The sequence below is a fragment of the Dunckerocampus dactyliophorus genome, chromosome 15, assembly GCF_027744805.1.
Source record: "Dunckerocampus dactyliophorus isolate RoL2022-P2 chromosome 15, RoL_Ddac_1.1, whole genome shotgun sequence".
Classification (NCBI taxonomy): Eukaryota; Metazoa; Chordata; class Actinopteri; order Syngnathiformes; family Syngnathidae; genus Dunckerocampus; species Dunckerocampus dactyliophorus.
Genome location: NC_072833.1, coordinates 13,101,076 through 13,117,712, shown reverse-complemented (window position 1 = coordinate 13,117,712; position 16,637 = coordinate 13,101,076). Strand labels below are relative to the sequence as shown.

The 16,637-nt window shown below is 43.7% G+C and overlaps 1 protein-coding gene across 4 annotated transcripts in view; it reads left to right on the top strand.

The window, feature by feature from the left end:
• The window catches only part of dachb (dachshund b), an 80,706-nt gene that overhangs the window by 6,041 nt on the left and 58,028 nt on the right, over positions 1-16,637 (top strand). The window contains exons 4-5 of one of the 4 annotated variants that reach the window (XM_054800749.1): positions 12,008-12,086; positions 12,194-13,018. In XM_054800749.1, the coding sequence (XP_054656724.1) occupies positions 12,441-13,018 (578 nt within the window). In that variant the 5' untranslated portion in view covers positions 12,008-12,086; positions 12,194-12,440. Of the gene's footprint in view, positions 1-7,049; positions 13,019-16,637 lie in introns of those variants that run through there. The other 3 variants (XM_054800751.1, XM_054800750.1, XM_054800748.1) reach the window with 3 other exon arrangements.

The following is a 16,637-nucleotide window of genomic DNA, read 5'->3' as shown; positions in this document are numbered from 1 at the left end:
ATGTAAATGACTTTCATTTCCTGGATTAATTTAGATAGATTTTTTTGATACATTTGTATTTATATTATATATAATATAATTTATTTACGATAATAATAAACAATTTCAATGATGAATTATTTAATGCATTATTTATGTACAAATGTATTATTCATTAAACATTTTTATATAATTTATATATCCAAACTTTCGGGACCCCCCTATTTATAATAGTGGTGGTATGGTAATAATAAGACACATTTCCATCGAGCTAAATGCGCCTGCTGTGATAGTTGAGTGTGTCACTGCTGATGTCACGTTTGTCTTGCAATGTGAGTGACTTTGTGTTTTCATTCAGCTCACACACTCTTCTTACTCTATATACGTGTCTGTCTTTTGTTGGAATAATGTACGTTTCACGGTGGTTGGACGCTTTTAGAGAAGTGACCTAGCTTCAAGTAAAGTAGGCTAGTAGTGCAAAAGTCTACTGTAGCCTCCAGCAAGGCGCGTTGTGTGTGTGTGTGTGTGTGTTTGCATGTGTGTACGTGTGATACATCTGAAATGTTGTTCAGGACTGCTGCTACACTTATTACAGTCAAAAAGATATAGAAATAGAATACACTACCTTTCAATGCAATCATCTGTTCAGCAAAACAACTAAAACATTTATGCGGGAATTTATTATACAGTTTATCATGTTGTTGCTGCTTGTTGCCTTTATCTGACATGTGGGATATTATCAGTGTGACCGCCAGGTGTCGGTAAAGACCAGACTGAGACACACACGCGCTGGAAATGTTTGAAAAACGACAGAAAATGAGTTTTCTGAGTGTTTATGGCAGCTATTGGAGGTCTGATTGTGATTTGGGAACGTTGACGAAAAAAATTCAGCTGTGGAGGAAAAAGGAGTCTCCGACTCACGCTAGTTTGTGTCTGACTGCAGCTAACACTGTGGCCTCAAGTGAGCTTTGTCGAACAGGTGCGACAAGAAGAAGAGTGGAGTGTTTTAGCGTGTGTGGACAGAGCAGGAATAAGGGCTGTGTCTCCCTTACTGCACTTCCATACTTAAAGGGATGGTTCCGATTTTTTGACATGGAGTTTTATGACATCCCCATCAGCAGTGTAGTCCACCAACAGCAACCCTCCCCCCCTGGGGGGGAGTGGGACGGCACTACATTGTCAAAATACTGTATGCACACTCAAGAACTGAGTACACAGTGTACACAGTACACTTACTGAAGTACAGAATACTGAAAGAAGTGCATGAATTGAGCGTCAGCCAAGGATTTAAGTGTCCACAAAAAGGACACCATAGAGGATTTTCGAGTGAGATAGCTTAAGCTTGTTAGCACTTTTAGAGCATAAATTTCCATCAAAATCTGCATTGAGTTCAAGCGCTCACATTGTTTAAGCTTTGCTAATTCATAGTCCTTGACGGCGAAAAATTGCCGATTTCACGGTGTCCTGCTCAACTTGGACAATGCACGACAATGTCATGCGTTGCTGCGAGGAAACGTAGGTTTTATGTCCCCCCCCAGAGGGTCCTCGCTAAAGTTATAGTTGCCCCTTCCCCCGCAAGACGCTGCACGAGAATATCAATTAGAGGTCAAGTGAGATGATGTTAAATATGTGTCGTTTAAGTCTTCATGTTTCACTCATTTAATTACTTTATGGACGTGTGTGTGCGTGTGTGTGTGTGTGTATGTATTAAGAGGATTGACTACATGTCTTTATGACTGTGGAAGGATTAATCATAGTCTTTTTTTACATGCGCTTTTCTACTTTGTTCACTTGGGTTTTCTTGATGCTCCCGACCCCTCGCCACTGTGTGTGTGCTTGTGTTTGGAATACTTCCATCCATCCGTCAATCTTCAATATGTATACTATGTGCACTGTGGACTTGGAACAACATGGAACATCGGAAAACGGGGACCACCAGTACCATTGATGCACACTTACTAGGAATTGTGATTGCGATATTTACGCACTTCTTCTTCCGTTTTGTAGCCAAGATGGCGACTATTCCGAATGTTTAAGGTCCATCGCTGCGCACTCACTGTTTGGACAGTTTTGAGCGCAACATCTGGTTACTGACAGTGCACTGCATGTTGCCATACCTCTAAGTAATAACACTTAAAGTAGTCATGTCACCAAAACGCATGTTAATCTTGTTAAAAATAACATTGAAAGTAGAGGACCGTGAGGCTAACCATAACCCTAACCCTAATGTTAATGTCAAATATGAACAGTTATTCACATAACTAGTTCACTTTCAGCTTGTAATCTGCAGAATATGATTTTCTTTTTGGGGGCATTTGTGTTCCTTCTTTCTCAATTATAAGTTTTGTTTACATTGTAAATTTTCAGTGATACAGGAGTGATAAGAGTAGCAGATACTGGCTCACAAGCCCTCTTGTGGCTGTCAGTGTGGAAAAAAAAAACCATGTTGCTCCGGAGTGCAAGTTGCAGGACCAGCCAAACCATGAAAAAGTGTGCCATTGGCTACTGTATGTTCACACTGCAGGCTACGATACCTAATTTGAATTTTTTGTTTAAATTCGATTTTTTATGTGGTCGTTCACATTACCAAACACATGCGACTTGTTCATGTGAACACAAAGCGTCTGGAAAGTGACGTGAATGCGAAAGCACGACATCACCCGCATTTCCGTGCAGTGTGTGCTCTAGTGGTGTGCGATACCATTGATTTCATTTCCGATCCGATACTGGGTAAAATTCAGGCTGGTATTGGTGATACTGATACGATGCTATGTACAAATTCACCCAATGTGTCTGGTAAATTTAAAAAAGTAGTGTACAGTATTTCAAATGACAGCATAAAGAATACAAGACATCAGAGTCGTTTATTGATTTATGTTCAACCCTGAAGTACTGTATATGGTGATTTACAATACAGCCAAGCTAATGTACAACATCATAAAAAACAAAGGACAAAATCATATATCTTAAGTATCACTATTTTGATTTCAGAATCGGCTTTAGAGCATGAAGAGCTGGTATCGAAAGGATCGATATTTCAGTATTGATCCGCGTGCTTTCTTTAATGCGTTTGCTTTTTTGCAAGGGGAATAGATATTTTTTCAACCAGATGATTCTGTGTAAGAGACTAAGAAGAAAGAGGGCAGGAATTTTGCTGCCGCGTCTGTTCCAAGGTGCGTGTGGTGCAAGTCTGAGGCAGGAGTGGTGTGACATGACGGGAGCTAACACCTTCACTAACACCTTTTAAAAATAATTTTCGGACGAGAAGAACTTTTGCCTACATCGGTGAGTACCTTTTATCCAAGTCTTGCACGATAAACCACGCCTTTTGATGACTGCCTACATCTAGGAGTACCTTTTTAAAGTCTCGGTAAGCACGGCAATACACGCCTTTCGATGACGTATGGGTGACATATATGCGACCTGACCGTTCATACTGCAGTCACATCGCATACACATTGGATTTATACCCACATATGAATGAGGCCTGAGTCGCACTTGAAAAAATCAGAATTGTGCTGTTCACACTGACATGAAAAAATCAGATACAGGTCACATATGAACAAAAAAATTGGAATTGACCTGCACTGTGAACATAGCCTGATACTCCGGAAAATACGGTACTTCCTGAATGCACGAACTTTGACAGTGTAGTGGTGTCCCACACGTCATTACTGTCATGGCACACTTACTGGAAATCACAATTGCAATATTTACCTGCTTCTTCTTCTGTCCATTATTTATGGGCTGCTCCTCCACTGCCATTATTTGAAATTAGCGAATTAGAAATTCCCCTTCAGCTATGTATCCAGTACTAAGCACTCACCCTTTTGATTGCGGTAACATGCGGGGACTGACAGTGCACTGCATTTTGCCGTCAGTGTGAACGCACTTACTAGTATGCGCTTGAAAGATGAATTTTGCGTATACGTGTGCCAATTGAGACACAGCCTGTATGTGCGTGTTTGCGCGTGTGCGTCATGTTAGCATGGCTACCGCTGGAAGGTTAAGGCTCATAATTACGGGGTTAAAATCTTGCCAAACCTCACAAACACACAAAACATGTTTTACTCACACCCAACAGGTCACGAACTCAGTGTGGTTTGCAAATACAGTACATCATTCACAAAGAAATGCATTTTGTTTTGCAAATAAGAAACGTACGTATCAAACAAATACATCCTGCGTCACGAACAAATACAGCATGTTTTACACACACACACAAAAGAACATATTTCTTCAATTACAAAAAATGATCCTTCAAGTACAGACTAAAATCTTTCAAGCACAACAAAAAAGAGCCTGTAATTTGCACTCCACAACAGTAAGTGGCGCTGTTGATTCAATTTAAGGCCACCAGGACGATTTTTTTCCCCTCAGACTTTATTCAGGTCCACCAACAGACTGCAGTAAAGTTAGAAATATATTCACAGTTTTGAACTTCCGGGATCAATAATTCTCAAGCGAACATTTGTTAGACAGCAAACTCTTTCCAACAGTGGAACACAGACAACGAGATACAACTTATTGTTTTTAATCAAGTGCGCAGCATGACTAACATTGGGCCTCATTCACGAACATCTTCTTAAAAGTCTTCTTAAGAACTGTACTTAAGAAGGCGCGGGTTGGAAACTGCGCCACATTCACGACACGTTCTTAAGTAGGGATAATCGTTCGCACCGGTGTTCTTAGGTTGATGAATGCCACGTGCATGTGAGGCCTAATTTGCATAGGTCACCGCCTATTATTTCCTATATAAGGTCAAAAATGTGCCGTGCGCAACAGGCAGCTAGAGGCCAAGATGCCAAAGCTCAAGGGCAAGACTGAGGAGCAGCTGGACAACAAACAAAAGAAAAACTTCAATTCTACTGAAATAGAGGTGCTTTTACAAGGAGTGACCGAACACAAGACCACCGTATTTTCAAGTGTGTCCACCGGTCATCAGGCCATCCAAAAAGAGTCGGCATGGAGCACCATTGCAGGAAACATAAATGCCGTTTCCACGGAGAAACGCACCACCACAGAGGTTAAAAAGAAGTGGTTTGACTTAAAATCAGAGTCAAAAAAAAGATTGCACTGCACCGGAGGGATCTGGAGGAAACGGGACGTGGGCCATCAATCAGTGCAGGCCCCTCACAGGTGGATGAGAGAATCATCGCCATCATCGGGGAGACATCCGTCAGTGGGGTTCCAAACACCCAGGCCATGGATACGGATGTGGACTTTTCATTTTTCATATCTGATTCCGAAGCTGGTGAGTCACATTTTGCTATTTTAACATTGTAATTGCCTTTCAAATTTATGCTGTCCTGTCTTTGTTACCAAACTTTGGGGCCTTTGTGGTTCTCTTATAATTCCACACTTCAAAATTTTGACTTTTAATTTGGTTTTATTTATTTCTATCTTAACTCATGTATCTCTTTCATTTGATTTCAGAGGACCTAGTAGGACAGAAAACACAGGCGATAACAGAAGAACAAATCCCAACTCAGGCCCAAACTCCGACACGAGCCAGGACTCCGACACAAGTGTCTGCTTCCTCCCGTCACTCCAGAATCATCTCTGATGCTGTACTGGACAATCAACAACACATAGCACACTCACTTTCTCAAATTGCCACTACACTCCAAACCATTTTGGAAACTCTACAAAACATTTACACAATCATGATGGAAAAATAAAGTCAAAATACATAGTTTGTGTGTGACAATTTATTTTTTCTGTGGTTACATTTGATTGATTAGACGCTGCCTAATTAATACAGCAGCCCCGTGCTCTGGCTCAAGACGTGGCTGGGGGCGCATGTCGTTATCTGGGGGTGCTACGTGCGCAATAGACACATCACGTTTCATTGCGATGTTATGCAAAACGCAGCAGGCCATTATGATCCTGCACACCTGCAACAACAGAGAGAATCAATTATTTATCCAGTTGACCAAATAAAACACATTTGCAATGGAGAATTCCTGGATTAATGAGAGCCTTCACAAACAAAGAATCAGAATGTTTTCCTCTTATTTTTTTGCCATTCCAAAGCATAAATAAACTAAAACCTAATATTAAATACTACAAAACCTACCTTTTCTGGTTTGTAGAGCAGCCTTCCACCTGCAGTGTCCAAACACATCCAGCGTAACTGGAACTCCATACTCCTTGTGAACGCTTACTTTTTTTTTGCTTTCAATCAAAGTGCACAGTGACCACTGAGAGTCGCCGTTCAGTTGAACTTTGGGGTGTTTTTAGCTTCGTTCAGCACTGTGCCACTTTCAGCTCTGTGTGTGTGTGTGGGGGGGGGGGGGGATCATTAAAGATGCAAAGTGTGTGTGTGTGTGTGCGCATATCTTTGCCTTTTAGCGTGCTTGTTAATGACGCCTTTGCTGAGTCAGCGGGCCCGCGGAGTGAAGAGGATGAAAGTTGAAGGGTGATGGAGAGAGAAAGCGAGAGAGAGGTTGTTACACACGTGATTTAAAAACGGCAGTATTAAAAAAAATAACACACTTTAGCAACATGCTATGTAACTGAAGAAAATGGGACACTTAGAGGTACTTTTTCCTGGAAAACCCATCTGTGTGCGTGCGTGCGTGCCAAGCTAATGCCAGCGTGCGCGCGCGTGTGTGTCTGTAAACAATAGAGTTGATTAGGCGTTGCGTGGCGGTGACAGCGCTGGGCGGAGATGATTAATGATTCTCTGTTTAATGTGATTAGTGCATTAATACCTCCTGTGATGGCTCAGACTGGCTAACACTGGGAAAGGTCAACAGACACGCACGCACACACACACACACACACACACACGGCGGTAATGGATCCTCCAGCAGGTCAGAGGAGTGCTGATGTCGTTTCCTGTTTAAGAGTCAATATCTTCTCTGCTTTTAATGTGATTTCTCGCTTTCACTTCACACACACACACACAAACGACAACAACGTGACACCACAAAACACTTGCGTCATGATTTCAATTGAGACGTCACTCGAGGGAGTGCGGTTCCTCTTCTGACCTCTCTGCGGTGCTGTGTAGGAGGCATGTTGTTCAACTATTGCTTTGCTGATGGTCTTGTATTCTACTCCAGTCTCGTGCAGGTCTACAAGCCCATCCCTGAGGAGAGCTCCTTAGTCTTGCACACGGTGGAGGAGTTTAAATGTAATAGACCAGGGGTGCTCACACTTTTTCAACCTGAGAGCGACTTTTAAAATGACCAAGTCCATATCATGTAAAGAAAATCTAACTGGTAAACTTTCAAATACTATCTAAATATGAATGATTAGTATTTCACATTCACATTTTCAAAGTTTACAGGTAAGCAAAGTAACTGATATCATAATTATATTCAATATGGCAATAAAGATAATTACACATAATTCCTAAATAGTTGTGTACATAGCCTGAGTACTGCTAATATGTCAGTCAAAATAGCTACCTAACGTTCATTAGGAGACACAGTTCGTATTACATCCAGTTAGCATTTGCTATCAAACATTACCGATATACAATAATTGAAAATGTTTATGCAAAAGACAATGCAACTGAAGTCAAGGCAACATATTGAAAAGGTTTCAGCAATGGGCCCATTTTCCATTTCGTCATGAAATAATAGTTTAAGAAGCGGATGTGTATTACTGATTTCTGTAGTGGAGTTCATGATTCCAAAGCAAAGCTATCAAACAATACACTTTTTTTCTACATAACTAGCCGCTACAAGTGAACACATAACTTTTGTTATAGATATAAGAATCTTACCGCTGAGTTAGTTTGTCCGTAATCAGAATAATAAAGATGAAAGTCGCATGTCCGTGTGAAGCTTGAAAAGCCACGGGGGGAGGCAAGAGCGAATCAGGACAAACGTGACGTTTACGCAATTGACCCAAACTCAACGTAATGGGCACCCCTGTAATAGACTGTTTCCGTGACAGGTGTCTCTCTTTTAGCCATCTAAAGAATTGAGATGGGCAGTACTTTCTTAAAGGGACAGGACTCATTTGTGTTCTTCATGGACACGCAACCGGTCTGTGGGGGTCAGAATGTTTGCTGCTTGCTCGGGGATCAAATCCAAATGAATTTATAATCTTTATTTCATTTTTTTTTTTTTTACATAATAAAATCATGCATGTGTGATGTTTCCTATCTCGGCTGTCACTTGATGAGGGTTTTGTTGGCCAAGCATTTCTTTGTCTGCATGGAGATGACTGTCATTGTTGTCATGTTACGGCGCTTGATTGTGTTTCTTTTGACCCTAAAAGCAATTAAAGTGTGTTTGTGTGTGTGTGTGTGTGAGAATATGTTGCTGTGTACTCTATTAGTTAGTGTTGACAGCTCATGATTGATCTTCTCATCTCTTCACCCTCCATCACCCTGTACTGCTGTGTGTCTTTGTGTGCACATTGCATCACTTCTCAGTGGTGCCCTCCTGTGTTCCAATGTAGTAAGATGTGTCCTCCAATGCTCGGGCTCTCCAGTTGGTAGCTAACGCTCCTTCTTTTGAGCCGTAACAGAGGCGGGACGCACACAGTTATGGCAATGTCCCACATGAAAGGAATAGATGAATCAATGCGGGATTACTGTTTGTGATGTGCTAATTTTGTGTGTTAAAGAGCCTAGCGATGCTAACAAACATTGTTGTGGTTGTGCCCGCTCCTCGCGTCTGTGTCGGGGGTGGGGGGGCCATAAAGGTCGAGAATTACACTCCCCACCACCAGCCTTCCATCGTGGTCGTTATGGCAACAGAAGCACGGGGCAGGGCCGCCGGGCGATAAGGGAAGCTTTACGGCGTCACCTGCGGCAGGTTTCACCTTCCAGTGTTTTATTGAGCTCACCTTGGCGGAGGCCTCGCGGGGTCCCGGTACGACCTTGCTGGGCGGACATGGCCAATAACTCACGGCAAGGCTCTGAGGACGCCGCCATCGTTTTCCTGAAATGCCACTGGGGCCGCTTTCAAGCTGCCCCAAAAAGTTTGAGAAGCCAACGAGGACGTTATCTGCTAAGGAGGAACTCCCGCGCTTTCTCTCTGTTTTCCCTCAATGGCATCCATGTTGATCCCCCCCCTTCCTCGCTTGCCTTATCGCAGCTGTCGGGCCTTGATGACGCGCACATCCACGTGCACGTTAATTAATACACAGATTTAAAGGGCGATGGCTGCGTGTTGGAGTGATATCTCGTTCAAAGTCTTTTATTGCTTCATTAATGTTGGAATGAATATGATTTAACACGTCTGCTGGCTTATTAATTAGAACGCTAATTAAGCTAGCACTACTGCTTTGGCCTCAGAGCGTGCATGTGACACCATGTGTACACATGCTAATTTGATTGGCAGATATGATGGATTATAGCGTCTTACGATAGCGACACTGAAACTCCTCTTCAAAGCGTCCTCTCTCAGTCTCTAATTCCATCTGGCGCTCAGATCAATAAAAGTTTTCCAAGTCTAATTTGTGGACGTCTTCCACTCTTATCGTGCCGCTTCCTCGCTGAACCCCGCTGGAGGTTGGGGGCCGCACCGGGGAGGGCCGAAGGGTATTTATTGCCGTCTCATGCTGACTTTTAGGACTCTTCAAACAAAGACAGTCCAGATTAACTTTAATCAAGCCTCGTTACGCAGGGCTACCAAAATAACACTGATGATGTTGTACCCACATTGCAGCCTCCTGATTGGTCAACAAATGGCATGTGACTTCCCAATACAACATCATTCCCCTCATCCGTCCTTCCCCAGTGACTATCGATTGTGCATGCTAGTTGGACCCGTGCGACCCAAACCTAGCTCAGCGGGACGTGGTGACAGCTGGCTGCCACTAGGGGGCTGTCACAGTGATGGATGGCACTGATTAGACGTGAATAATGAAATAAACGTGTTCAAACGTCCTCTTGAGCTCCTTAGTGGTGACCCTCCATGGTGCTTCTGCACAAATAGGAACACTGGCGCGATGTATCGCATTCAAAACACCCCAAATAGTGAGTGTGCAGCGATGGACACATACAGCACGACCCTCGATCACCATCTTGGCTATGTAGCGGAAGGGGAGGGACTAACTTGAGTGGTTGCAATTCGTAATTAAAAAGGAGAGAAGATTATGAACAGGAAGCGGGTAAATATTGTGATTGTCCTTTTTCGCAAGTGCCTGCACTACACTGTCAATTTTCGCACACTCACAAATGATGTACACACATTATGCACTTATTAAAGTGCAAGTGTAAAAGTGTATGAATTGAAACACAGCCTTGATCTTCTAGCTAGCCTTGTTAGTTGACTTCAAAGACAAACTAGAAAAGCACTCAGAGAGCACAGACCTCCGCCAACCGCCATAGTTCCCCCCATATTGTGATTTACACCATATATATTAGTCCTACATTTATTTTGTCTACATATTTAGATTATTTGACCATGAAAACAGCAATTGGATTCATAATGAGATCAATATTAGTTCAGTTGTTATTCACAAAAGTCACATTTTGCGTAATGGCAGTTTTTTTCTGGATCTAGCCCCATAGCTTTTGAAGATACAACAAATCCGTTGGCACACTCCAGATTCCACAGTTCCTTGGCTATATTACATGGTGTTTGTTGCATCTTTACTGTATAGCTTCATTTGTTGTCTTCCTATGAAGAAAATTCCAAAGGTCCCCTATTTTTTCATATTGTGGATCATAGTATCCGGAATGATACTGTTATCTGGATCAGTCTTTGATATTTTGTAGAACCTGTTTGAAACTGGTCTGACCTCCCTGAGGGGTTCTGAGCTCAGCCAGGAGAGTTTTTGGGATCCTTCATCTTGCCATTCCTTAATCATTCCATCCTGACGCGCTCCTCCTCCAAGTGTCTTTTTTCTGGATGAGCAGCTTTTATGTAGCGGCTGATGAAGAGGAGGAGGATGAAGGGCAAAGCGAGAAGGAGAGGTGGAGGACGGAGCGGATGGAACCATCACGAGGAGCGTGATGGCAGTCATATTGTCCTCGTACATCAAATGAACGCATTTGTGACGACGGAAGGCAGCCGGAAGGTTCCTGAAGCGTCTCTTTGAAATGAATGAACGTATCCAGACAGATGTTGTAAATGATGCTAACATACTAGCATGTTATGCTCAAGTACTTCTGTCACTTCTGGCTTGAATGGCACCCTGGGCGTACCGACGCTGTGGCAATTGCCCACATGGCCCATCGCTTGAGCCGCCGCTGAGTATAGTGTACAGTGTGCACTTAGTTTCTGAGTGTGTGAATTTTGACAGTTGTGCTCCACTTTGTTTTATCATTACTGTGCAGTGTATGATGCTCGAATAACATTTGTGTTCTTATTCATGATGACAATGACAATAAAGTGAAGAATTGCATTGACAAGACTCAGTGGAAGTAAAGAAGCGTGCCAACTGAGACAACAATTGTTAGTGTTCGTATGCTAGCGTTTAGCCACTATACGTTGTCATTGTTGTGAGTAATATATTACAGTTAGAGCAGGTTGTTGTGGTTAGATGATTATTAAAGCGACATCACTGTCATGGCTGGGGGTGCCGGGGATGATCACACACACACACACACACGCATGTTAATGAAGGCTGGAGGCTGTGTGAGAGCAAGATGGATGGTTTGACTTGAAGCTTGTTTAAATAAAAGCTAAATAAATCTTGATGGCCTCTAGTGACAGCTGTGTGTGTGTGTGTGTGTGTGCCATGTGTTAATATTAACACAATGAAGACCTGAATGGTTGAGGCCTTTAGAACCTTCTTAGAAACTGCCGTGGGTTGAAGAGTCATTTTGATGGCAAGTTTTTCTACTTTTTGTCCTCTCGTCTCCTCTTGCTGCAAGTCTTTGTTGGTGGTCCTGAGGGACAAACTCGTCTCTGTCGTCGTCCCCTCTGTGAGGTGGTGCAGTCTCTCTTGGTCCTGGTTTCATTGAGCGAGCGTCTCAGTGTAATGGGATTACACAGGATTACAAAAAGCAGGCAGTCTGTAATCCACACGGCACAATCCCATTGACGTGTAATTGCTTCTTTTAATCTGTCTTCCGCTGCCTCCTAAACTTTGCTTTCTTTCTAACCTTCAGCAGGGTCAGAGGTCAGGGCTATTCACTTGTGGCCACCAGAGGTGCAGTGGGCCTTGTGCACCAGCAGTGAAATAAACCGGTAGAAAAAGTCATGAATGTTCAAATTCAAACTTTTGAAGCATAAAGTTGCTAAAAGTTAGGCTTTCGGTCAAAATCCAGCCCTCCTTCTCTAATGACCAATCACAGCGGCCAGGCGGCACACTCTCTCCTCTGATTGGTGTATCTCAATGTTGGGGGCGGGGCCAGGACTCGGACAGACCTGGAGTGTGTTCAAGTGGATTTTACGCACAGACAGGACAGTGGACTCTGTGGGGACGACGGTGGACTGTAAGGAGGACAACAACGTGGACTGAAGGACAACGCGTAAAAATTGGACAAAGAAGCGTTTCCCCCCCACGTAGCAAAGTGCGCGCAGAAGAGCGTCCATCCCTTCATGTCGCTGCCTGGCTCCCCCTCACTCCTCCCGGCGGGCTCGGGCGCCCCCGCTCCGGCCACGTTGTATCGCTCGGCTCCTGCGGAGGCCAGCGGGACCTCCAGTCCGGCTCACGGTAACCCCCACTCGCTGTCCCCGCGGCTCAGCGGCACCATGCTCGGCGGCTTCTTGCCCGCACAGGGAGGCGCGCTGGTCGGCTTGGGCAACGGCGCGGCCGGCCCGCTGGTGTCCGCGCTGGGATCGCTGACCTCCGGCGCGCCCGCATTGACTCAGAGCTCCTCCGGCGAGTGCAAGCTGGTGGAGGTGCACGGCGTCAAGGTGGCCAGCTTCAGCGTGCACGGCCAGGAGGAGCTCATCTGCCTGCCGCAGGTGTTCGACCTCTTCCTCAAGCACCTGGTGGGCGGCCTGCACACAGTCTACACTAAACTCAAGAGACTCGACATCACGCCGGTGGTCTGCACCGTGGAGCAGGTGCGCGTGCTGCGGGGACTCGGCGCCATCCAGCCCGGCGTCAACCGATGCAAGCTTATCTCCAGGAAGGACTTCGAGACACTCTACCAGGACTGCACCAGCGCCAGGTCAGTGGCTCCAAAGTTCACCTCGAATGTCCACTTTGCTCTTTAGCACGCTTGTGATGTCATCAACCACCGACGACTGCTTAAAACTACACAACATGAAACGGCCTGATTGTTACTCTTTTCATTTGCCCTTGTTAATCCTGCACTTCCATCTTTGTCCCATCGAGTGCACTCTCACACACACACACGCACACACACCTACATACACACACACACACACACACACACACACACACACACACACAGCAGTCCATGTCAGAGGGAATAATGAATCGTGAATGCTCATGCAACAACACTGCTGGAGAGTCATTGTTGTTCAACACACACACACACACACACACAGGCACTCACACACACTCCTCTCTCCAATCATATTGACATTCCTCTAATGGCCCTCCCCAACCCCTCCCTTCGAAGTAAGATGCTGGGAAAATAACGGACAAAAAACTCAAAGTAAATAAAAAAAAAGATGAACTCTCACTGGGCTTCATCTTCTCAGCGTGCATTTACGTGCACACACTGCTAGAAGGACCACCTGCACAGGTGCACCTTTTGTAATTATTTTTGTCGTTCTTGTCCTGATCATCTTAATTCAAACTTCTCCAAAGTTGTCTTGCAAAGTTAAGTGAGAGCAGTGTTGCAGAAACAGGAAGTCCGACGATCATTTAAAAGGGAATCAGGCTCTTACATTATTGGTTGATACAGGAAAAAACTGTTTGGTGCTGAGAAGTAAAATACGCGCATTTAAAACTGAATGCTCATGTGACCTATAGCCTCACTCAGTGTGTGTGTGTGTGTGTGTGTGCGAGCGTGCAACTAAAACAACCTAATGCTCCATGTCAAAGAATGAAAAACACCAAACTCATGAAAGGAGTTCAAAGAGAGTGCACATGCGTCCACTGAGCCTGTGTGTTTTGCGCGTGTGTGTGTGTGTGTGTGTGTGTGTGTGCGTGCGCGGGCAAACCAAAGCTGAGCACTTTCCTCGCTGCAAACATTAAGACCCCCATATTCAGGACAAGTGTGTTTGTGTGTGCATGTGTTTTGTGTGCGTGCATGTGTGTGTATTGTGTACGTGCACTTTAACAGCCTTTCGCGATAAGAAGAGCCCAGAATAACACTTTGACATCAGCAACCCCCCCCTACTCCTGTCAGTCACTATCCATTCACACATATGTACACACACACACACACACTTTGCCTTGTGGCTGAGATGTGTGTGTGAGTGTGTGTCCAGCAGTTACGGCGCTATCAGTCGTCACATGGGTTAATCTAGCTTGTGTGTTTGTCGTCAGTGTCTCCAATCAGTGTTTTGCCCTCTTGTGCCTGGTGTAATAGCGCTCAATCATCAATCAGGCGTGTTCACAGTGCGGCCGCTGAGTCTACTTTTGGCCCACAGTTGGTTTTTTATTGGCCCTTGGCCTATTGTAAAAATTGAATGATTATTAGATATGACACTAATTTGCTTTGTTGACTATAACACAAAGCTAAGATGCTTTGTTCAGATAGTTTACCATATATTGACACACATTGGATGACATTTGATCTCACTGTATCAAATGTGCCCCTACACCCTTCAGTATAAAGCATTTGGTCATCCCTGAGCTTCATGGTCGACTGGCAACGTCCTTTTGGTCGTAGGTCCTGTTTTGGTGGCTTAAAGAGAGAGTTTGTATTTTTGGACATGAAGTTAGATGAGCGTCTTTGTCACATACACAAGAATGGATAAGCGACAGTGTGCAGGAATATGGCGGGAGACAAATATAACACAGAGCGTTTTGTGAGGCCTGATGTTTACTAGTTACTTAAATCAGTGGTCCCCAACCTTTTTTGACCCACGGACTGGCTTGTGTTCCCACAAATCTCCCGCAGACCAGGGTGGGCGTGAGGGGGGTGTTCGTACATTATAGCGATCTAATTTATCTTATTTATTATGTATTGTGTAAAACTAAGACATTAATAACATCAAATTAAAAGCACAACATGAATGCCGACCCACCATCCACCAGTTCAAGTTCCAGCCAAGTTTTTCCAGAGAGATTATTACATCGCTGTGTGACGTGTGTGCACATTAGCAGTCAATAAGTCATCAAAACTTACCTTTATGCATTCCCACATAGTATCAGCATTTGACACCAAATATGAGGTGAAAGAAAAATGGTAAAAATACAGTAGTAGTCTATCTGTGCGGCATGAGATAAAGTTAGCACACGCACAATGGACATGCGTCAAGTGAGACGGATGTAACAGAGAGAATCCGGCCACTTTTCAAAATAAAATATATAAAAAAATGAAATAATGGAAATTATTTTTTCTTTCTGTGCGGCCCGGTACCAAATGACCCGTGGGTTGGGGACCACTGACTTAAATGACCCAGCAACTAAGCGGAACTACGTTCCTCATCATGGAAATGCGACCAGAACTGGACTCGTGGTACCAAGTCACCGTTGATGTGGTACACTGCTGACGGGGATGTCATGCAACTTCATGTCAAAAAAATAAAAAAAGCTGAACTGAAGTTGGACTTCTATAAGGGAAAAGTACGAATTTTATGAGGGAAAACTTTTGTAATATTAGGAAAAAATATAACATTTTTCAAAAAATGTTTGCAATTTTATAAGGTGAAAGTCACGATTTTACAAGAAAAAAGTTTTTATGAGGAAAATAGTCAGAATATTGAGGGGGAAAAAATCAGCATTTTTCAATAAATGATTGCAATTACAAGGTGAAAGTCATTTTACTATGAAGAAAAGGTCATAATAATTTTACGAGAAGTGTACTCCTATGAGGAAAAAGTCATACTTTTAAACGATAGTTGAAATTGTATGGAAAACGATGAATTTTTTAAGACATTTTATGAGAAAAAAGTTGTGCTTGTTCTCTAACTGTACCCATGAACCAAAACGTCACCTTAAAACCAAACCATGACGATGCCGTTCTGCCACAACCCTACGATATATTCTTCGGCTTCTTTGCCATGTTTGTTTGATTGAAGCAGATTAATAAAAAATAAACTTAGTGTTCAGTGGATGCGTGGAAGTACGTTATAAGGGCAGCCCTGGTGTCTAAAACAAACATCTACTGTGTTTTCATACATTGTGGGAGAGGGACGCTCTCTTTCTTTGACTGTGCTGTCGATGAGACACTAGAGCGAGGGATCATGGAGGGAGGTGAAGATCAAAGAAAGAAATGCAATCCTCCGTCACCAAGGAAAACTGATCCTCTCTCTCGCTCTTTGTGTGTGTGTGTGTGTGTGTTTGTGTGTGTGTACTTTAGCGCTACAGGGACACACTTTCAGGAACTAAATGGTCACATTAAAGCAGTTAGACACTTTAGCATAGTGTTGTCTCCTATAAGGTGAAATTTAGGCTCAGCCCGACATCACCACATTGAGGACGAGACATGAGAGGGGACGCTCTGCATCGTGCTTCCAACCAGTGGGCGTGGCCTGCACAAAACTGCTAGAGGGGAGCGACAGGTCACTGTGCGTGTGTATAATATTTCACAAAGGCTTCTACCAATGTCAGAAGATGCTACGATGCTATGTGGGCTCCTCTAAACATTGAAATTGTAGTTATGATGTAAGCCCTGTGTCTCAATTTGCTCACTTCTGCACTTACAC